The 20,298-nt window shown below is 41.6% G+C and overlaps 8 protein-coding genes and 1 non-coding gene across 14 annotated transcripts; 4 read left to right on the forward strand and 5 right to left on the reverse strand.

Moving 5' to 3' along the window:
• Nucleotides 1–258: 258 nt before the first annotated feature.
• On the forward strand, nt 259–2,651 carry CG4970 (uncharacterized protein). The gene is made up of 4 exons (NM_001032082.3): nt 259–1,820; nt 1,878–1,982; nt 2,040–2,136; nt 2,189–2,651. The coding sequence occupies exons 1-4, from the start codon at nt 360–362 to the stop codon at nt 2,596–2,598; spliced, it is 2,073 nt and encodes a 690-aa protein (NP_001027253.1). The 5' UTR covers nt 259–359; the 3' UTR covers nt 2,599–2,651.
• A 48-nt stretch (nt 2,652–2,699) lies between these two features.
• Nucleotides 2,700–4,312, forward strand: CG14929 (uncharacterized protein). Of its 2 annotated transcripts, NM_135663.5 has the most exons (2): nt 2,700–3,226; nt 3,325–4,312. In NM_135663.5, exon 1 carries the CDS (start codon nt 2,812–2,814, stop codon nt 3,199–3,201), a length of 390 nt encoding a protein of 129 aa, NP_609507.1. In that variant the 5' UTR covers nt 2,700–2,811; the 3' UTR covers nt 3,202–3,226; nt 3,325–4,312. The 2 variants fall into 2 exon arrangements, with proteins under 2 accessions (NP_609507.1, NP_001260386.1); NM_001273457.1 differs by lacking the exon at nt 3,325–4,312 and having other exon boundaries at nt 2,700–3,285.
• On the reverse strand, nt 3,226–4,153 carry CG14930 (uncharacterized protein). The gene is made up of 2 exons (NM_135664.2): nt 3,986–4,153; nt 3,226–3,923 (listed from the first exon to the last, which is right to left on the reverse strand). The coding sequence occupies exons 1-2, from the start codon at nt 4,125–4,127 to the stop codon at nt 3,319–3,321; spliced, it is 747 nt and encodes a 248-aa protein (NP_609508.1). The 5' UTR covers nt 4,128–4,153; the 3' UTR covers nt 3,226–3,318.
• A 320-nt stretch (nt 4,313–4,632) lies between the features above and the next one.
• CG43153 (uncharacterized protein) lies at nt 4,633–5,644 on the reverse strand. Its single transcript, NM_001259060.2, has 2 exons — nt 5,532–5,644; nt 4,633–5,248 (listed from the first exon to the last, which is right to left on the reverse strand). Exon 2 carries the CDS (start codon nt 5,245–5,247, stop codon nt 4,675–4,677), a length of 573 nt encoding a protein of 190 aa, NP_001245989.1. The 5' UTR covers nt 5,248; nt 5,532–5,644; the 3' UTR covers nt 4,633–4,674.
• Nucleotides 5,645–5,888: 244 nt separating this feature from the next.
• On the reverse strand, nt 5,889–11,073 carry CG31705 (uncharacterized protein). Of its 3 annotated transcripts, NM_205964.2 has the most exons (4): nt 10,989–11,073; nt 8,785–8,880; nt 7,436–8,535; nt 6,172–7,367 (listed from the first exon to the last, which is right to left on the reverse strand). In NM_205964.2, the coding sequence occupies exons 3-4, from the start codon at nt 8,532–8,534 to the stop codon at nt 6,418–6,420; spliced, it is 2,049 nt and encodes a 682-aa protein (NP_995686.1). In that variant the 5' UTR covers nt 8,535; nt 8,785–8,880; nt 10,989–11,073; the 3' UTR covers nt 6,172–6,417. The 3 variants fall into 3 exon arrangements, with proteins under 3 accessions (NP_995687.1, NP_995686.1, NP_609509.2); NM_205965.2 differs by lacking the exon at nt 8,785–8,880 and having other exon boundaries at nt 5,889–7,367; NM_135665.3 differs by lacking the exon at nt 8,785–8,880.
• An 832-nt stretch (nt 11,074–11,905) lies between these two features.
• Nucleotides 11,906–13,920, reverse strand: CG31706 (uncharacterized protein). 2 transcript variants are annotated; one of them, NM_001273458.1, is made up of 2 exons: nt 13,442–13,920; nt 11,906–13,051 (listed from the first exon to the last, which is right to left on the reverse strand). In NM_001273458.1, the coding sequence occupies exons 1-2, from the start codon at nt 13,860–13,862 to the stop codon at nt 12,417–12,419; spliced, it is 1,056 nt and encodes a 351-aa protein (NP_001260387.1). In that variant the 5' UTR covers nt 13,863–13,920; the 3' UTR covers nt 11,906–12,416. The 2 variants fall into 2 exon arrangements, with proteins under 2 accessions (NP_001260387.1, NP_723675.1); NM_164969.3 differs by having other exon boundaries at nt 12,392–13,051.
• A 767-nt stretch (nt 13,921–14,687) lies between these two features.
• Nucleotides 14,688–16,624, forward strand: CG34162 (uncharacterized protein). The gene is made up of 5 exons (NM_001103679.3): nt 14,688–14,775; nt 14,830–15,047; nt 15,104–15,719; nt 15,784–16,311; nt 16,370–16,624. The coding sequence occupies exons 1-5, from the start codon at nt 14,749–14,751 to the stop codon at nt 16,586–16,588; spliced, it is 1,608 nt and encodes a 535-aa protein (NP_001097149.2). The 5' UTR covers nt 14,688–14,748; the 3' UTR covers nt 16,589–16,624.
• Nucleotides 14,834–17,415, reverse strand: asRNA:CR42743 (antisense RNA:CR42743). Of its 2 annotated transcripts, NR_037733.2 has the most exons (3): nt 16,745–17,415; nt 16,147–16,561; nt 14,834–16,062 (listed from the first exon to the last, which is right to left on the reverse strand). The 2 variants fall into 2 exon arrangements; NR_037732.2 differs by having other exon boundaries at nt 15,694–16,561.
• A 1,597-nt stretch (nt 17,416–19,012) lies between these two features.
• Nucleotides 19,013–19,712, forward strand: CG43438 (uncharacterized protein). The gene is made up of 2 exons (NM_001259061.1): nt 19,013–19,314; nt 19,375–19,712. Exon 2 carries the CDS (start codon nt 19,414–19,416, stop codon nt 19,579–19,581), a length of 168 nt encoding a protein of 55 aa, NP_001245990.1. The 5' UTR covers nt 19,013–19,314; nt 19,375–19,413; the 3' UTR covers nt 19,582–19,712.
• The last annotated feature ends 586 nt before the right edge of the window (nt 19,713–20,298 follow it).

Genomic DNA, 20,298 nt, shown 5'->3' on the forward strand with positions numbered 1-20,298 from the left:
TTCATTAGCCCAGCTTTCTTAAAAAACAAATAAATCCCGAATGTAAAATGTACATATAAGATCATTCCTTCTATATCGGAACTGCCGCTCCTCTTTACGAACGGCTGGCAGCGCTGTATATGTGTACTAAGTGGGAGTGTGTACACGCTAAGTTGGCGCGCAATCGTGCTGGAAGTGTCTTCGCTTAGCAATGTTCCAAACCCATTAGAAAACTTGGGAGATTTTAATCAAATATAATGATATTATTACACAATATTTAGTTCAAACCGTTGTTGTTTATTTTGTTCTTTGTAATTTTTAATACTTTTTGCAACTGCTGCACTTTGCGCAAGTTGCACGCACTAACAACCTTTTGGAAAATGGCCAAGCCAGGGCGAGCAAAATTTTTATTCATTAAAAGTAAAATAATACCCAAGAAGTTGGTCAATTTGCAGGGCAAAAGAGATCGAAAAAAGGTAGTCAACGATGCGAGCGCCAAGAAGGTTGCAACTTCCGGCGAAAGCCACATAACTAGTATAATGAGCATCCCGAGTCATAGTACGGATTCCGATGAGCGTATCGCATCCACCGCGCCAAGTGTCTGGAGTACTTCAGTACCCATACCCATTCCTTCCTCCCAACGAGGAATGCCCAAACAGAATGTTCGCAGATCGGTGGTCTCCATAAGCTCGTTACCATCGAAAAAGTCAAGTAGCGCAGTTAAAAGGAAATTATCTTATATAGAAGAACAGCCGTTTCATTTATATAAGCTTAGGAAACTCGAAGCCAGCGCGGAAACTCAGCTTAAAATAGTTCATTCACATCCGCACTTAACTAGTTCTACGGACAGCGTGGAGGAGGCGACCAATCAGAGTGATGGCGATAAAATGGACTCGGAATTGGGAAATACCACGGATCACGAAGACCAAATGAGTGTATCCTCCGACTCGAACATAAGGATGCGCTTTGATATCCTCCAAACCCTCAGGAACATTCCCGATTGGGATGAACTTAGTGATATCGGGACTACAGATCACAATCTGGGCATCGATAAGAAGAGTGTGGAAATGCAGCAGGTGCCGGGCTCGGAACTAGAACAGTTACAGATTCAACTGGCCCGCAAGTCGTTGTCCTCGTCGATGGAAAGCCTCATTCCCAGCGAATCCAATTATGAAGCACCTTCCTCGCAAAACGATGACGATGTGCATGGTACGGAGATACCATCGCCCTCAGGACTAGAATCTGTTGACGAAAGCGATTGGAGATTGCAGGGAATGCAATTCAAATCGAGTCATGTGGCCACTTTTAAGGACATTACATCTGAGTCCAGGTCCTCCACATCTAGCCTCAATTCCATCCCTACGACTTTTTCCATCGGTCAAATGGTCCAAAGCTATCTGGATGGGCTTATTGAGAAAGTTGTGGACATATTCGTTAATACAGACTATTTGCGGTCAAAAAATCTAGACAAAAGTAAGCTAATGAATCGCCTGTTCAAGGAAGTCGAGGATCACCACTGGGTGAGCCACGACAACAATTTACTGACCAAACGACTGACGGAACACCACCTGCGTCGATTTAAGTACTCCCTCGTAACGCCGAGCAGCAGATCCTACATCAACGAATCCCAACGGAGTCGGTACTTGGGTGCCCTAAACGAATTGGATCATTGGCTTAACAGGACACGACAGGCTGAGCAGATGCACCTGGCTGAAAAGGAACGACTGCTGTCGGAATTGGAGCGGATGCAACGAGAGGACAACGAGAAGATCGAGAGGCTGGAGGAGATCTTCAGAAGCACATTACTGCGGGACAGCCAACCGTCTGAACGCCTTCGCTTTGTGAGTCTTCAAAATCGGATTAAAAATTAAACAAAAACACTTTTATTGTTTAATTAGGTAACGGAAACCGCTCTTAAACAAATGAGAGCAAAACGCGATGCGTTGTCTGCGACACGACTGATTTTGATCATAAGGCAGCATGACAATTCCTACATTAAAAAGGTCGAAATTACAAAATAAAAATAAGTTGGCTGACTAAAAAAAAGGGTTTACCCACAGAAAGTCGATGAGATTGAGGCGATTTCTGGGGAAGTCAAATTGGAAACCTATCTGTCCGCGGATAACGACGTTCAGCAGATGGTTACCACTCTAAACAGTGAGTTAAATAAAACGTAACAAGTATCTATCTATTTTAATTTTATTTACAGATAAAAACGCTGAACTGGAACGCATGTGTACGCTGGTGAAAACCAAAATCCATACCATTTCCCATCTGCGATGTCGACGGAAGCTGCTGAATCGCAAGTTCAGGGAGGCCAAAGATGAGTTACGAGAAAGGCAAAAACGGCAAATAGCATTGCGCGATGAAGTATATAATTGTAATCTAACACACAATAAACTTCTTGACCAGATCAAAGAAGTCCGTCGTGAGGGTGGCATTATGTGCTATCCCAAGTTGTTGGCCGATTTTGATCGGACCGAGAAGTTTATTGCCATCAAACAGGCGAGTATTGTGGAACTAAAGACACAACATGACAATTTGCTGAAGAGAATCGAAAAGATCGAACTAAAGATTCTGGAATCTAATAAGAGTGAAATCATGTCTAAGTCGGATTAAGTATGTATGTAAGATGCAGGGGTCTTGGCCAAAAAATAAATCAAACAAATCTTAAATAAATATTATATTTACGTTTTAAATTTGTTAGGTAACAAATAAGCGATGAAATAACCCAGATAAGTCAAATCAGACGTGTCAAAATTGAACAATAAAAATTAAAGTTTTTAATTTATTGGGGCATTTCAAAATTCTATTGAAAATCATATCAAATCGATGGCTTTCTTCCTCATCCGCTTGGCCCTGGTGGCCGGTGCGGTGTATGGAACCCAAGAGCTGGGGATTTGGGAAAGTTCCGACCACACAAAGGTGCTCTTCGAAGGCGCCAAACGGGAGGTGAGTCCCTACGCCGAGGACCTGATGAACCGATTCTGCTGCTGGCGGTGCGACAAGTGCAAGGAGGATGTACAGGTTAAGCCCTGGCAGGAATCCATGGTGGATGCTTGGAACGAGACGATCAAAAAGACATTCCACGCCTTGGGCGTTCAAGTTCCCTTCTACTACAAACGGTTCTCGGAAGACTTCCAGCAGGGCATCGATGACTTGGTCAACGAGAAGGAGGAAATTGATACCAATGCAAAAAAAGGCCCCAAAAAGATAAAATAACCAAGTCACACCTTCAAATATTTTGGTAATTAACATTAAAAATATTCACAAACTCGTCGATAAATTGACAGTTGCCAATGTAATAAAAGTATTATAATTTTAAAGATTTCGATTATTTCATAGTTGCATGCGTGGTTTCTTTGTGACCGAGGGAGATCCTCCTGCTGCGTCAGCCATCGAGCTATAGGATCTATTGATGTACATCCTAGGAGTAGAATGACTTCTTATTGCGCTACCACGAGCATCCTTGCGAACTCTATCGGGTAAAATCGTTGGCAAGGTAAAATTGTCGAAAAGATTCGCCTTGGTGCCAATGGGAGGAGCAAGGGAGTGTGAAGCCTTAAGACCCGGGCTTGAAGATCCAGTAGTCAGCATCGAATTGGAGCCAGAGTTTAGACCAGGAGTAGAAGCTGTTACCGGTGTTAGGGGTGGCACGGGCTTGGGATTCGGTGGCTGAGTCTCAGGGACCTTGTCCTTCAATTCGGCCATTGTACCCATCTGACACTGCCGCCAGGTGGGCAGCATCAGTCCACGGCTCACAGTCGGCGAGGGCAGAGATGCCTGGCTGGGAATAAGGGACTTCACCGGCGTATGGATCGCTCTCTTGCTCAGCTCCTCTGTCCGCTCCAGGTTGGCCATCTTCAAGTCCTCGATACTCACTTTGGTGCGATTGACCAACTTTGCGAAACGTTGAGCCTCGACGAGTTTGTCCCTTGCCAAAGCTATGCCAAGACATTCTCACATTAAATGTTTCTATATATCTACTCTCCGGATATCAACTCACTATAAGCCAGATCCAAGATGACCCCACGAGCCTGCGGCTCCACCTCCAATTGCAGGTCCTTCAGCATACCATCTACGAACTCCAGATCAGAGCGGATGTCTAAGTCGCGCTCGCTTAGCTTGTATTCTGGTTTTTTGTTCATTTTACAAATGTAATTGATTGACAGGCAGAACGTTCCCAATTTGCTACTGACAACTTGTCGATGAACAAATTGCAGGCTAAAGCGCAGCAACTCTATAAATTGTCATAATTTTTATCGAACTCTGTGCGGTAATCTTTTAATTCATTATACATGTTGTTCAGCAAATATATTTTTAAACAAATACCAATTTTGGAAGATATTTTTTTTTTTAGAATTCTAAACTTAATAATAAGTTGGTCTTTTTTTTGCCATATGCCGTCTTTGAAAAACTCAATCATAGGATCTTTTTCTTTCTTTGAACTGCGATTATTTAAATTTAAATGCCATCCAACCGTTAAAATTTGCATATATATCTTATTTTATTATTTCATTTTTTATTTTATTGTGATATTTACTTCAAGTTTGTTATTTTAAGAAACAGTGCTTTGAATACACGTTTTCTTAAATGGTCGAAATATTTCTAACCCATTTTTCATTTTCAATAATTTCAATTTCAATCAATTTTGCTACAGCTCAATATAAGTTTGGTTTATTTAAACACAGTTTTTTACAATAAAGTCGAGTATACATATAGAAAACTCAAGATAAGGATAAGATAAGTATATCCATGGATGGGATAGTGTGGGCTGGTGGCGGCACTGCACATAAAATCATTGGTGCAGTTATAACTGACCCGGTAATTGCGGTTGGAGTTCGATCTGGAGGTAGTCCATCCTTGGTATTGGTTGTGATATAGAGAGCTGGAAATTTGTTTTCTGGGAGGCTTGTATGCCGGCGGTCTTTCGCGAATGTTCGTGGGTGCTCCACCCACGGTATCATGAGCTGAGTAAGCCGGCGGAGGTCCTTTGGGCAAATTGTGTCCCAAGTCGAACGTGGGAAGCGAAAAGGTTTTCGACAAAGATGAATAGGATGGAGGAGAGTAGGAGTGTCTTGACCCAGAACCGTAAGTGGACCCATAATTGGATCCATAACTAGATCCATAACTGGATCTAGGACTGGATCTAGAACTGGAGCTGCTACTTCTGCTTCCGCCACGGGGAGTTCCTGTTGCAATATTTTGAGCCTGAAGGATTATCACCATCACCAGGATGCTCTTCAGTCTCCTCGGAAAACGAGACATTCTAAAATGTACATATAAAATTCATTGAAATTTAAATTAAATAATCAAATTCTTGGAACGGATGCCAATTAAAATATTAGTGTACATGACGCATGCTAATAAAATAATAATTATATTCTTTTGAAATTTGATAAGGTAATGTACAAATTTACTTAAAAAAATGTACGTAATCGGTAAAGAAGAACAGATGTTTTTATTTACTTAAGTATCAGAAAAAGACGATATTCAACTTTTAGAACAAAATAATTTTTGAAAATTTGGAAGCCATGGAAGGTTTAGTTTACCTGCAAACTAAGGATTCTGGCACACAAGAAATGTAGTTGTCTGAGTTTAGTTTTATACGTTTTATTGCTAATTTAAAATATTTTGTGCCGCGAATATTGGTTTTACTCAGAGAAAGTAAACCAAAGAACTAAGCTTCCGAAAATATTTCGGACGGTATTTATGTTTTTTGTGGACCGCTGAAGAGATCAGAGTTCGTCTACGAGTCAAAACAATGCTGATTAGAATAATCTGTTGCGATTTAGTTAAGTTTGGATTATGCAAAAACAATTATCGATTTATGATTCATTAAAAAAATTTAAACGAAAAATGACGTCAAATGCGAAAAGTTTGAGCTTAAAATCCAATAAATAAATGTTATTTCCGGTTTCTTTTCTATTGTTTTTATTTAATTTTCCAATTGTTATTGTATCACAAATGTTATAGTGGTCTGAAATATTTAAGTATATTAATGCTACCTTCATATTGTTTAAGAAAAGCTAGTAAAAAGAGTTTCTGCGCACATAAATATATAAAACAAATTTTAATAATTTTAAAGGGAGGTTAAAACAATAAAGTGATTTAAAGCTTTTATACAGTAAGTGTAATCCATTTTCCTCTTTTTGTTCACCCATTTTAAGTATTAACACACATAAGATTATTGTAATTGTTTGGTACATTTATTGGTGGCTTACATTCAGGTCTAACAGAACTACGAGTATACATCAAAAATTCGATTGTTTTTTTTTTATTTTTTACAAAATACATTTAAGGAAAACCGTTTGACCGGCGATAGACATATATGCATATCCATAAGAATCTTGAGTCCCATAAAATGGCAATAAATTACGGTAGCCAACGAGACTGTGTCCTTGAGTCAATTAAGGATTGTATGGAGGCAATGGGCCGTTAGTGGAGACAGTAGGCCACGATTAGGGTCACCACCGTGGAGATGAAGCTAAAGTGTCCAAAAGTTCGCTCTGCCATACTATGCGCATCCTTGACGATAGATTCCGCCGAGAGTCGAGCCTGTGTCAGACCCGGCATCTTCATAATATCGGGCTGACCACCGGGAACTATGGGTGCCAATGGTACAGATCCCTCGGGAATGGCCACAGGAGTGGTCGGCTGAATGGGAGCCAGTTGAACGGATTCGGGAGCGGAAACGGGAGGGGGTACTGCACCCTCCACGGCTGGTGCCGTTCCATTGGCTGGAGTAGCAGTCTCCGGTGGCGGTGCTGGATAGCACGCGATCTGATCCAACTCAATAGTCTTGGTAGGATCTTTAGGATCCGGACCGGGCACTTTAACGGGCACACAGATGATGCCACCACCAGGTGGTGCATTGGGATCAGCAGGGGCTCCAGGTGCAGGAGGGACTGGCGCGTTTGGATCCGCCGGATTGGGTGCAACTGCGGGTGCAGGAGCCACAGGAGATCCGGGTGCAACAGGAGCTCCAGAAGCAGATACAGGTGCCGCTGGATCAACGGGAGCAGGTGGCGATGGACCTAGAGGCGCCAGTGGAACTGATCCTGCAACTGGGGCTGGAGGAACGGGTAGAGCTTGAGAGTCAGTAACAGGTGGAGCGGCATAAACAGGTGGCACTGGCACAGCTGGAGAAGCGGCTGCTTGGTTTCCTCCAGCATTTATCACCGTAGTACCCGATCCCACATCTGTGGTGGTCACAGATCCAGGTGGTCCGTTATTGATAATGATGATTTTGTCGTCACCACCATGGGTGCCTCCGCCTCCACCACCGCCGGAATAAGAATTGGAACTCTCCACCACACGCGTGTGGGTGGGTGTCAGTGCGTGACCCAGGATGGCACCACCCAATGCTCCAGCGATAAGACCAGTGCCTGTTAAAGCAAGAAATACAAACTAGTTACTACTCTGCGTAATGCGGATTACTCCATTTTGGACTCACCCAATCCCAAGCCTGATGATGACTTCTGCGGCGCCTGTGGATAGTAAACAGCTCCTGCAGGCAAAACTCCGCCAGCGGGCAGGAAGGTGGCTCCTGCGGGCAGACCTCCGCCGACTGGTCCTTGTGGATAATAGGTGGCTCCATGGGGCACTTGTCCGACTGGATGGTAAGATGCTCCTGCGGGATATCCACCCGACGGATGGTAGCTGGCACCGGCTGGAACCTGACCCGTGGGGTAGTAGGTCGCTCCGTGGGGCACTTGACCCGCTGGGTGGTATGAAGCACCAGCCGGCAATTGACCTGCCGGATGGTATGAGGCTCCGGCTGGAATTTGCCCGGCTGGGTGGTAGGTGGCTCCGGCTGGAAGTTGACCTGCCGGGTGGTAGGTGGCACCTGCTGGCAACTGTTGGCGAGGATAGCTGGACTGCACATTATGGGCATTGGTGGCCGTTATCGGCTGATATCCACCGGAGGAACCAAATCCACCAGTGGAGTTATTACGTCCTCTATAGGCTGTGTTGTGTGCTCCGCCATAGTAGTGGGAACCACTTGAACTGGAACTGGCACCAGGACTGGCTGCTCCTGCTGGACGATATGGGCTCTGGAGATTCGTGTTGCTGTGCGTTTGGGTGGCAGCCGAATAGCTAGGTGGAGCTGGCTTGTATGCCGGGTTGTAGGCTGGCGGACGCTCATGTATGTTGGTGTGAGCTCCGCCCACTGGATTCGAGGCTGAGTACGCCGGCGGAGGTCCTTGGGGCTTTGCTGGGACATTCCAGCCAATTGGTGACGCGGGTGCCGAAGGAGCCGCACTGTGCGTTTGGGAGCTGCTCACCTTGCTCACCGGCTGCGAGTGGGATCCACCTCCGTAGCTCAGCCTGACATTATCATGGTGTGGAGCAGGAGCTGCGTGGTGCGATGGGACTGAATGCGATGGCGCAGAGTAGCTGTGTGAGGAGGTCCTTCTGTTAGAAGAGGAACTGGTGCGACTTCTGCTGCCAGTGGACTTCCATTTGGCATGCGCATCCTCGGTGGTCAGGGCCAATATTAGGAGCACCACCACCAGCAGGCTGCCACTGAACCGCGTCGGGTAAGTGGTCATTCTGGAATGGATCCAACACTCAATTAGTCACAGTATTTCTTGTGATTGGGTTTTTGAGTAAAACAACATGCCTGCCACATACATATGTAATGGGGTCTTTCACTTCGCAACCAAAACAATATAATATCCACTTAAAACATAGCTCAAGGTCAACCTAAAGCATAACACTTACAGAACATATTCTATTTTTGCTATGAATTTAATAAAAAAATATAATTTTTGTATGACGATACTGTTACGTTTTATATACTTTTGCTAATATGCTTTAATATGCAATACTTGGAGCTTATTCGCTTGCTTCCTCCTGCACCCCAATGTCAGTCATCATTAGCGCGTATGGTTTTATCTATATGTTTGTGTAAAAAACAATTGATTCAATTTACGTTAATAATAAGCACAAATTATGGTTGGCCTAATGACACTTGGTTTCCCGTTAGCTTTCCTAGGTAGCTACCATTTGAATAGCTAAATAAACATGATTAAAGTTTTACGCAATTCTGGAACTTTGCTGTTCCACTTAAAATATTAAACAATCAGCGAGTGTCACGCCCTGATTGCCAAAATTCCAGGAGGTGGGCAACAGTCTGCGCCCACTTTATTTGACCAAATTAGAAGCGCGTTATGCGTGTCTTGGGCGGTCCTCTAATGATAATTAACTTGCTGATTTGGCCGGCTTGTCGCGTGGCTACGCTCCATTGAGTTTCGCCTTGTGTTCTCAAACACACCCACGCTGGGTTCCAGAACTATAAACACGGGAATTTAAAGGCCAGGTCTTCGACTTAAGAGGCCAACGGAAGCTTTTCTTATTACGCCACAAGGTGACAGTGGGAAAGTAAGGCGCAAATCGCAATATAGGACTTTTATAATCCATGACTAAGAGACATATAAATGCAACATATTTACTACTGTACTAAACACCCCGATTCCATCGCCTTTTTCGGTTGAATTCCGCATCTAGAAACAATAGTTTTCCGTGCTTTATTTACATGCAATTATAAGTAAACTTTTGTTTGGAACTGACACATGCACCTGCTGTAACTTGCGAGTGATGCTAAAAACATGATAGACTGGTTTGATGACTCATCGAAGCACTGAACTGCAACGCATGCGCAGCTATGACGTCAGTGGGGAAATTGTAGCGGCTCAACACGAAATCGCTTATCTCATGTTTGCTTACTTTCGATTTCTACGAATTTTACTAGTTCTGGAGCATCTTAATAACAATTCTTGCTTATTCGTTCTTGAAATACTAAGCTTATCGCTAGTGTCAAATGGCAAAACACTAAGAGATTGGCGTGGGTTCGATGACAAAGTTGTTTCAACCCAAACCTTCAATAATTTTCGGAAAATGTAATAACCATCATTGATGGGACTTTAAATAATATGCGCTGTACGTACATATATTGCTCACATTACCCATTACTAGATTAAGTCTAGAAATCGCTTGCTAATCGCAGATTTCATGTCAGATGTCAAAGCTTTTTGAGATTATTGCGTATTTCAAGTACAACGTTTTAATGCAAATGAGTTGCTCAATAATAAGTGAATCACTTATTTACTGGGCCTTCAAAAGAGTTTATTTTTGGAGAAGACTTATATCATAAATGGAAGAAATTCAAAGACTCATTCCAAAAAGAAATCAACACACATGCTCGAAAGCCGGTTAGTTACGTGTGTTTTTGAGTGGGTGCCTCGTGGAAAACATTTTTGGCACGAATCGGTTTTATTTGCCATTTGGTCAGCTGCTCTCAAAACTAAATGGGCTTATATAAAATTTTATTTGCCTAACTAATGAGATGGGGCAGCTGTTTCTACAGGCATGATCTTATAGAGATTGCTTTGTGCCCTTATCATGTAATTATTATTTTTAATTTTATATATTTTTTATTATGTTTGAAGGCTGGATATAAAATTGTTATATACGTATATGTATAAAACATACATTTGCATAATTGATTATTTCCCCATTTCGAGGTATTCTAACCCACGGTGCCTTTACAATTCCAAATCAACCTGTTGAGTGCATTTTATTAGGAAAAGAATCAACTAGTATTAATTGAAGACATACATATGAATGCAGATTAATTACATACATCTGCATGTTACTATGCGAAATAATTAAAATTAATTAGAAGGGAGGAGTTAAAAACGCGTCTATTGATTTCGATTGAAAAAAGCTATTTGATATGTATGGCTTCTTTTATATTTGAACGCAATTTCACAAACAAACTTTTTTACTTTTGCTTTTGAGTGACCTTCAAGTCGGGCAATGTTTGCAAAAAAAGATATAAACAAAAGCAACCACCGCAATTAGTGTTTAAACCAAGGAAATTACACTTCTAACTATAAACAAATGGAGCTGTAGTACATTTTTGAGAATCAGATTTTGACATATAGCACTCACAACACCCTCAGCTTAAAATGTGATAAACTTAAATTTATTTTAATATTTACTCGGGCTATCTGTTTTATTCCGATTGCTGTTTTGCCGCGTGCGATATTCGCTTTGTGTCGTGCAAAGTTTCTCGAACAACTGAGCTATGCCAGCGAACCAACCGCTCGTGTTTTGCGTTTTTCTCGTGAGCGACGACCGCGAGAGCAACTCGGTGGTCAGTACACTGTGCGAAACTTGGTGTGCAGTTTAAAAAATTCATTCAAACTTTAACTTCAGCCTTAACAAGCCTTAACAGCACGTATAACTAAAAAGACAATGACAGTATAATATTAGTAAATAAACAGTAAAATATTGATTAAAACATTAATATTAATTAATTAATTAGTTAATTTATTATTAACTTTAAAATATGAAATGCTAGGATGCACCGAATGCTTTTTATATATAGTCACTTGGCCGTTTTTTTCTGTGCAATTTTGAGATACTTGACGTTGTTATTGTTCCTTTGGCAATAAATTTTCTTAAATTCAGCATTTCTAGTGTCCCAAGTGAATTTTTGATATTACTCATCATCATCTCATGCTCATCTCAGTTGGAAAATAATTTACGCTTGTACTTGTAGTACAAAAAATGTGTGCTGCAAGATTGATGTTTTAAGCGAATTTTAACTAAATTGTTCCCAACTATTTTTTTCCTAAAATGATCCCTGAAACTCGGCTTTAAAACTTATGAATGACAAAACCTCTCGCCATATTCACTACCCTTTAACCACTGTGTAGCTCAGTGGATGCTTTTGTTGTAGGTGTTGTTTTGGATCTAATGAGCGCCAAGTGAGCTTCATTGCTCTTGTTGGATCATCGCACGATCACCGTTACAAAAGGTTTTTGTTTGTGGGTGAGTTTTGAGCTCGTGTCGCTTTGTTTTTTGTTTTGATAATACCCATTACTTGCAGTTTAATGGGGTATTTCGATTTTTTGGTTTGGTAGTTTGGTAAAAAAAGCATTTAAGATGTATAAACTATCAATGGAAAAGTCAAAATTTCAAAAGCATTTTCTCTTTGACTGGATGATGCTCGTGCTGTTACAACCTCATTTAATGTGAACAACCAGATTGTAGTTACCAGATCCCTAAAATATCATATTAAAGTTGCATTTTTATTCCCAGTGTGCTTTCACCTTTTTTATAGCGGGACAAGCCCTTTGACAAATATGAACATTCCGATGAAGCACAAAGGAGTCTCTGACGTGCGTTCTATTTTGGTTCTATTTACTGACTTGCGTCAAACTGTTTGTGTGCTCACGACAGAAAAGTCCTTTAAAATTTCTTTGCATTTTACAAGGTAAAAATTAAACTTGATAGTTCTTTAATATAAATTTTTCCAGAAACAGTTCCCTGATGATTTTTTCCGTTTGCTAACGGTCTACAACCATTTATATGCCAAATGCACATACCGAACAAGTTTAAATCTTTAGTTCGCTTTATTTAACTTAGTTTTTAGTAGAATCCGTTTCGACTTCATCATTTCTTGCAGCTACAAAGTTGGCCACATCCACGGGAGTACCTGCATGGCTGACCTCATCACCACCACCAACTTCTGTACCATCATCTGCACGACCAACAATATCGCCGGCAACGATGGGTGGCTCAGTGGTTATGGTGGGTTGGAAATTGCCCGGATTGTGGGGTGGAGCTGGAAAGCAAACGACCCGTTCCACTTCTCGCATCACCTCCGAGTTTTCGGGATCTGTTTCGTTTAGCATGATGGGAAAGCAAATGATGCCACCATCTGGATAGGGCTGAGGAGTTGCCTCCGATTCCGTGGATTCCTCACTGGAAACAGCTTCACTTCCTCCGTCACCTTCGCCCTGCCCCTCTACGTCATCCTCCTCCGTTAGGGGATTTTCCGGGGGGACCACTGCGGAGGATTCTCCTGAAATAGTGGTCTCATTGTGCAAAACTCCCTCCTGCTGACCATTGTTGACGATGATGATCTGTCGACCATTTCCCTGGGGCGACGACTGGCCCTCCTCCGGATTTCTATGGTACGTATGGTGTCGGTGGCCAAACAGAACGTTGTTCATCATGTGACCCGCCAGCATTCCGGTGAGGAAATCTCCTGTACCTGTTCGGCGTAAAAAATGAGTGAAAAAGTAAAATGGGTTGAAATCGTCAAAGTAGATTAGAAACTAGACAATGTGAGAGCAATTAATTGCATTAGAAAAGTAACAATCTGTTTCCATTAATAAAGCTGCATTGTTAAAGCTATGAATTTACAAAAATTTACAGATTTTAATTCAAGCTATCTAGTTCACTACAAGTAAGGAAGTTAAGGAAAACGTCGTCCAAGCTAACGTAACTACTATTGAGCCACACACATAATAAATAAATGTAGTCACTTATTTAGCAACCTAATAAGTCTTATATCGATTATATGTATATGCTTAATGGTCTTTTGCCTTTTCTGATTTTCCAATGCTATTTAAATCGAAGCTTTTAATATCAAGGTACTCACCGATTCCTCGATTCATTCCGACGGGTGGTTGGGCATAGTAAACCGCTCCCGCTGGCAGGGCCTGGGCATTGGCGTAGTACGTTCCACTGCCTTGGCCCGGATACGATCCAAAGCCATAGCCAGGTGGCATCTGCTGGCGAGGATAGCTGGGGATTTGCTGCTTGGGCGGCATCATGGGCATCTTTGGTGGTGCCGGCGGAGGCGGTGGTGGTTTCGGCACCGTCATGGCCGTGTGAACTGGCGAACCGCTCACCACCCGCCGACCACCGCCCGACGACGAGGGCTTCTTGTACTTGCGCCAACCGCCAAAGAGTCCGCCAAATGAGCCGCCGCCACGCCCCCTTCCGCCACGAGCGTCAGTGGGCTGAATTGTGGATGCGGCGAGGAGCAGCAGGCTGAGTGCTAGGTACCAGGATTTCATCTTGGATGCGATAGTTTTCAAATGATCTCAACTGATCGAGTTTTGCGGACGAACTGGAGGCAGGCGGCTTAACTGCGAACCGTTTAGCCGAGGAAGGTGGCAAATGCGTGAACGATGCGCTACAATCTGCAGCAGGGGTATATTTATTTCACTAGCAAACTTATGTATTATATGTAACAATTTAACAAATTCTTCGTTTGGTTTTAGATGTTTGGCCGTGTTCAGATATATAAGTACGCCGATCATTATTATTAAGTCAATATAATATAGAAGGGTGTCCAGTCGAATCCATGCTCACGTCGCATTTGTCTATCAGAATTGTGACAACACTTGCCCGTGGGGATGAGCCCCTATCACTGAAAATTGAATGAGTGTCGTCGTGTAATAATTCAATTGCCGCTAATTGAGACGAGCTGGCAAAGTTCTCGGATTTTCCTTTGGAGCCCAAAAAGCAAAATATCATGTTCTCGGCCGATGTTGATGCATGCTGCTGAAGCAACGGCAATTTGCCAAATGTGTCGCATCAAGTTCCATTACGGCAGGAATTCTTAGTGAAATCGGACTGGGCGATCACAAAAGATACAAAGATACACAGATATATGGCGTACTTGGGGCTCGTCACGTTGACGACGATGACGACGTTCGCTCATGAACCTTATGTTGACCCATTTCGAAGGCAATGCATTTGCATTTGCACCTTGAAGACCAGAGGCCATTGGAATCCATCATAATGCTGAAAATGTTTAGCATAACTTATAATACATTGAACTACAAAATAATTTTATTAGAAGAAATTAAAAAGTATTTAATATGTTGCACTAACAAAGCAAGCTAATGCAGCCTGTTCAAAAAATACTACTTCATCTATTAGGTACTTATAGTCGTTATGGCGTTTGTCGACCTCTCAGCCGTGGCAAGTATCTAATGGGTGGAAACTTGATCATTATTCAATGGGATTTCATTTCAGAATCGCTGTTCACTGCCAAGGGAATCATTCAGAAATGCCAATCAGACATGTGGTCTCGCCAGAAGTACACTGAGTTGTGGTTCGTTGGTTTACCTTATCAACTACTTAGATATATGCTTTTGCGTATTTAAGCTACCAACGATGTCAATTTATGGACTAATAAGTGCTTTCTTATTGATGGTGCACTTAAGCGTGCTTTTCATGGTGACTAAATACTTGTGGGTAAAATAGATAATCGCATTTCCTTCCTAATTTTAGTTTAAGCCACTTTTAGTTTTGTGCCAAATTTAGCGACGCTTATTGAGTTTGCACCCATGACAATGTTTGGATCTAGTTTCCTATTGTTTGGGCCCACATTTTTCGTGTCCTATTACAACAGTTTCTGGGAAATATGTAATCCTCGTAAACCTGAGTCCATATGCCTGAGTCCTTTGCAGTTTGCAAAAATTATGGGAGACATACTGCGCTATATTGTGATAGGATTTATGGTTATTTGTGCGCAGGGATATCGAGTTGACGGAATTACTTTTTGGTCCTGCTTGTCCTTTATTTTGACTGGAATGGTCTACTTGTATATCGTAATCAAGAAATCATACAATGTGTACCTTATAGTTGCGGACCTATACTCGATAAAGTTTCGGGTAACTGTGTTTTTGTACACTTTTTTGATGGTTTTACTGGTGATCTTTGTTGTGTCGTATGCTAACTTTCAACGTAGTAAGGTGAAAAGTAAACAAACTCAGGAAAACTTTTTGGAAATGGATAGCGGTGATGAGATTCTGGGCAAATATCAGAAGCAAATGGAGTTTTCCAGGCGCGAAATTTGGCTGAAGGCGGTGAATGGATATAGGAACATGGCTGATTCAAACGTGATATATAGGATTGCAATGGTGAATATATTTGTATATCTTCAATGATTTACTACCATGAAAAGGTAATCATTTCTATCTACAGATACCATCATACTTTGTATTGGCTAACTTTATCCCGGTTATATCCAATGATCGAGCTCTGATTGGCTGGAACAAGTACACAAGCTGCCTGGGTTTGTTTTTCCTTCCAATCATATGCCTGCCTCATGGCTTCAAAGCTGTTAGCTGGTTAATTATGTTCCTGACCTGTTGGACTCTCAGCATCTTGACCTTCATCTCCACTCATTCCTTGAGGAGACCCAATAATATATGGATTTTTGCCTTGCTGGGATTGATCGTCAGCTCGGTGTTCATTAACTTGCTAAGTCGAGAGATAGAAAATATTATATATCAGTATATAAGTATGCAGTTTGACGTTATGCCTGATGTGACGGCACTGGTATACTTTGGATTGGGTGAGATGTTAAGTGAATCCATTGTTGTGAGGTGCCTGCAGCAGAGGAAGATGTGGGATGCCACCTTTGGAGTTGTGATGAGCTTGGTCACTTATGCGATCTTCCTGGCATTTCCACTACTTTTCTTCCAGGGATGCTACAACAACAAATGCAGCGTGAGTAGATTACTAATTCTTGGGCGATGTGGAAACTTTCACGAATTCCCTACTTCAGATAATGGTAACATCTTCCACGGAAACGACTATTCATTTCATATTTTTAGTCCTGTCCACTTGTCTACTTCACGTTTCCTTGAGTGGCTATGAGTTTCGTATTTCCTTGTTATTCTATCTCTTGGTGTTGACTGTTTTCTATGTAACACTTCAGTGGATGACTCACTATGATTGGATACTTTCCTTCGCCACTCTTCATAAATCAAAAAACAATGATTAGTTGATAATAGTTATAATCTGTGTCAATTGATTGGTCATAAAGTCTGCCGATTAAAATACAAAATTACTACCACTTAGCTTTTAGTAAGTAAAAGTAAGCCAATATACTTTTCTCATTTAATTAGCATACTTAAATTTATCACCCATAAATATTTACCTTTAAATGGATATTTCTTTTATGAAGGCATCAGAAGAAATGAACTTATGTTCTCAACAAAGATGTCACAGCAAAATCAAAGTTTAATATCAAGTCATATTCTTGGACAACTTTCTCGGCTTTTGGCCAGCATAATCGTCATAAATTATCATGGCCTATTGATTGCCGCCGTCCGTTTAAACTCAATGCTGATGACGATGCCTTGGCCAGAAACACGCACTTAGACCATTTACAACGTTTAGGCCCTTTGAAAGTCATTTATAACGAAATGTAGATGTTGAATCGCTCTCGCACCCAAGGAGCACCGAAAAGTGCGTCGTATGTCATCCATAAGAGCTGAAATTAGTTCCTAGAGTCGGAAGCGGTCCAAACTGGTAAAATATTTACGAGCTTTGGAGACGTTTTTGGGGGAAAACAATCAGAGTTTGGGCCCAAGCCCGATTATGAGTATGTGTGCGGGCGAGGATCATAAAAAGTAACTACTTTGTGGCTTATGTGTGGAGTGCCCGAAAATATTGTTTGTCTGTGTGTGTGGGTTGGTGTCGAGCGGAAACTAAAACAAAAGTCTGCTTCTGGGCATATTCGTAGGTGCCAGAATGCGGGTGAATGTGTGTGTGTGTGTGCATGTGTATGTTGTGATTGTGTAATAAAAAATATCCAGCTGACATTTTGTGTCAAGCTCCCTTTTTCATTTTGCCACTTCAGTATACTTGTCGCATGACCAACTGAGCTGAAGCCATGAAGGAAGCGGGAATAAGCCGGAGAAACCATGGCGACTTCGATACCTGAAAACTTGAAGTATATATGGTTTTTCATGTGGGTGCAACCAATCCTGAAAAATAATAAATATTAAAAGAAGTTTTGGTTTTAAAAAGTGATCTAGTCTTGGGGCCAATACTTGTAGGACTTGAATGCTATTTAAATTCTGCATATTTTATCTATAAATAAAGAGAAAAAAATTATTGATTTCAGGACACATACTTTTAAATTAACTTTTGATATATCACTGTGGAGCCATTTAATTTTTGTTTAGTGAAAGTCCTTTATAGCAAGTTTTATTTTCTAAGGACTGACAAGAAACACCAGGTACGTGGTAGTTGCCTCAGTTTTGCACATTTTTATGCTGTAAAAGATTGGGGGATGACGCTGTTCCCGCTTCGCTAGCTGCTTGAGTGATGACAAATTACGTTTGTCAGATTTATGACCAATTATGAGCGTGTTATATATCACCCTGGTGAGTAAAGGGCGGTGGCGTTGGGAGTGGGCGGACCAGTGGGCATGGCCAAATGGCAACGAGAGCCACCTTAATGGCAAGCGCAATGAATAAGTCGCCCTCGTTTGTTTGCGGTCTACAGCACAGCCACATTTCCCGACACATCGGTGCAAGCCCATATAAGTCGGTCTAGGTTTGGTAATGCCAGCACGTCCTTAATGCTATGCCACTGTATCGTATTTCGTACATTTTCTCGCGCCCATTTCGCGTGCTCCAAATCCTCAACTCATCAAAAATTGTGCCGTATTTCTTCGTGTTTTGAGAAATGATTTCGGATTTGCTGGGAAGAAATGGGCGAGGCCCTTCGAGGGAAACAACATATCGCGTGTCTTTATTTTCACACTTTCGGCTGGTATTATTTATGGTTGTAATGCGTTGCAAATGGCCAAAAATCGCTTTTATTACACGCGCAGTTAAACTTCAATTACGCTCGCTAATCATAATGCATATGTCTTGGGTCGTATACCGAGGGCAGATGATATACATTTAGCAAGTATATAAATAATAAACTAAATGATGCATGAATGTATGATCTTATGTTATATTACACTAATTCATACAGATGTTGTTTTTGAATCATAAATGTTACATATGGTTTCGTATTTAGACTTGTATGAGTTTGTCTAAATGTAAACTAATAAGTAACTAAACTTAATTATTAACTAATTTGTTGTCCTAAGCAAAAGGTAGCGAATGTAAAATGGAATCGAGACACACCCTAACACACATTCCTAAATCAACTCTCGCTCTAAATCATTCCCTCTTTTTGCTGTGACAAAACACAGAAGGCGCGTCGAAATATGCAAAAAAAAAGAAAAGCAAGAAAACTCCCATAAAATAAGCGGCTAAGTGCGCAAATTAAAATCGAAAACCATAAATTATACAAAAATAAAAACAACTGGGGAAAATCCTTGGGTTTGTGGGCGGTTGGTTGGTGTGCCAGCAGCTGTAAGCAAAAACAACAGAGCCAAAAGCATTTTATGCTTCACTTTACAATTCAATCAGTTTCAATTTCCACCTGCCGAATACATTTCCGTTTTACAGTTTATTTCGGCTGGCGATTGCCAAATGCGGCCGGCTGTTTGTAATTTTTTAATTTCGACTTGAATTTCAAAATTCAATTAGTTTTCGCCACGCACCCCCAAACCCCCAAACCCACACACACACACACACACATATACACACAGACAGGAAGGAACAAAGGCATAAAACAGTCAGTCCACAGATCCTGTGAAATCGAGGGAGGCAGCTGGGTTGGTCCACACCGCAGATGTCCGCCTGTGTCTGCTCTGGCATTGTTGGTTTCACTTTTTAGATTTATGCTTTTAGATTTTAATGAAAAGCCACATTTATGTAGATGCCTCCACACTTCCAGAAGCGAACAGATATAGACTAGATGGGCGGAGGAGACGGCAGATCCAGGGAGAGATGCAAATTTTGTGGTCCCGGGCTTTTGGGGGCTGAACAATTTAAGCCCCATAACTCAGACCGCAGCGTTGGAGAAATTAGTTCAGCCCGGGGACTGGCTGCTCCCGCTTATCGAACGTGGGAATCAAAGATTTGATTTGTGACTAGGCTACAAAAAAATTGGGAAAGCAGCCTGTGTAAGTCTAGAAGGATATTCCATTTAAGCGCGATCTGGCTAGATAAAAAGCAAGAAATGGTATTTCAATACTTAGTAAGCAGTTTTTAATGAAATTATACTAGGAGAGCATTGGCTAAAACCTATGTGCAAAGAGTAAGAAAAAATTACAAATAATTCTGGTTAAATAAAATATATGATAACTATATTTTTATTCATTTCATTTTTGCATGTTTCCCTTTAGCGAGTTCAAATGACCATAGTCTACGTAACGTGCGTTTTCAATGATTGCGCCCAGGTCCTCGAATGCACTCATTAAAAATGAAGCCAATATAGACCATTGATTCGTTTCAATAATCACCGTAATACAAGCGATGAATTCGCACTTGAAAAACAATCGGCTAGCTGCCAATTAGGGGAAAAATTTGAAAGCGCATACGGCAAAAGCCGACTGTGTTTCATATATATGGTTTTTATTTTTTTCTCTTTGCAGCTTTTTTTTTGTTGTTGCTTTTGTTGCTTTGTTGCTTTTTTGCGCGCGCAAACAAGCAGCAATATCTACGGTCAGCCAGTCGCCTGTCCATCCATCTACGCGCAACTGTTGCTGCTGGCAACTGTGTGGCAGCAACAGCAACATCGGCAACAGCGGCAACATTGGCATTTGCAACAGCATTGGAAACGCGTAAGCCGCCAGCAGCT

This window comes from Drosophila melanogaster, chromosome 2L, assembly GCF_000001215.4.
Source record: "Drosophila melanogaster chromosome 2L".
In the NCBI taxonomy this organism is placed as follows: Eukaryota; Metazoa; Arthropoda; class Insecta; order Diptera; family Drosophilidae; genus Drosophila; species Drosophila melanogaster.

What these genes read in the sequence shown, in the direction of transcription:
- CG14929 (NM_135663.5), top strand. Translation starts at nt 2,812, where the DNA reads ATGGCTTTCTTCCTCATCCGCTTGGCCCTGGTGGCCGGTGCGGTGTAT.
- CG14930 (NM_135664.2), bottom strand. Translation starts at nt 4,127, where the DNA reads ATGAACAAAAAACCAGAATACAAGCTAAGCGAGCGCGACTTAGACATC. An exon ending in CATCTTGGATCTGGCTTATA is followed by an intron (nt 3,924 to 3,985) that starts GTGAGTTGATAT and finishes GTCTTGGCATAG; the next exon opens with CTTTGGCAAGGGACAAACTC.
- CG43153 (NM_001259060.2), bottom strand. Translation starts at nt 5,247, where the DNA reads ATGTCTCGTTTTCCGAGGAGACTGAAGAGCATCCTGGTGATGGTGATA.
- CG31705 (NM_205965.2), bottom strand. Translation starts at nt 8,534, where the DNA reads ATGACCACTTACCCGACGCGGTTCAGTGGCAGCCTGCTGGTGGTGGTG. An exon ending in ATCATCAGGCTTGGGATTGG is followed by an intron (nt 7,368 to 7,435) that starts GTGAGTCCAAAA and finishes TTGCTTTAACAG; the next exon opens with GCACTGGTCTTATCGCTGGA.
- CG31706 (NM_001273458.1), bottom strand. Translation starts at nt 13,862, where the DNA reads ATGAAATCCTGGTACCTAGCACTCAGCCTGCTGCTCCTCGCCGCATCC. An exon ending in CGGAATGAATCGAGGAATCG is followed by an intron (nt 13,052 to 13,441) that starts GTGAGTACCTTG and finishes TACGCCGAACAG; the next exon opens with GTACAGGAGATTTCCTCACC.
- CG34162 (NM_001103679.3), top strand. Translation starts at nt 14,749, where the DNA reads ATGGCGTTTGTCGACCTCTCAGCCGTG. An exon ending in TTGTCGACCTCTCAGCCGTG is followed by an intron (nt 14,776 to 14,829) that starts GCAAGTATCTAA and finishes ATTTCATTTCAG; the next exon opens with AATCGCTGTTCACTGCCAAG. An exon ending in TGATATATAGGATTGCAATG is followed by an intron (nt 15,720 to 15,783) that starts GTGAATATATTT and finishes TTCTATCTACAG; the next exon opens with ATACCATCATACTTTGTATT.
- CG43438 (NM_001259061.1), top strand. Translation starts at nt 19,414, where the DNA reads ATGGGCGGAGGAGACGGCAGATCCAGGGAGAGATGCAAATTTTGTGGT.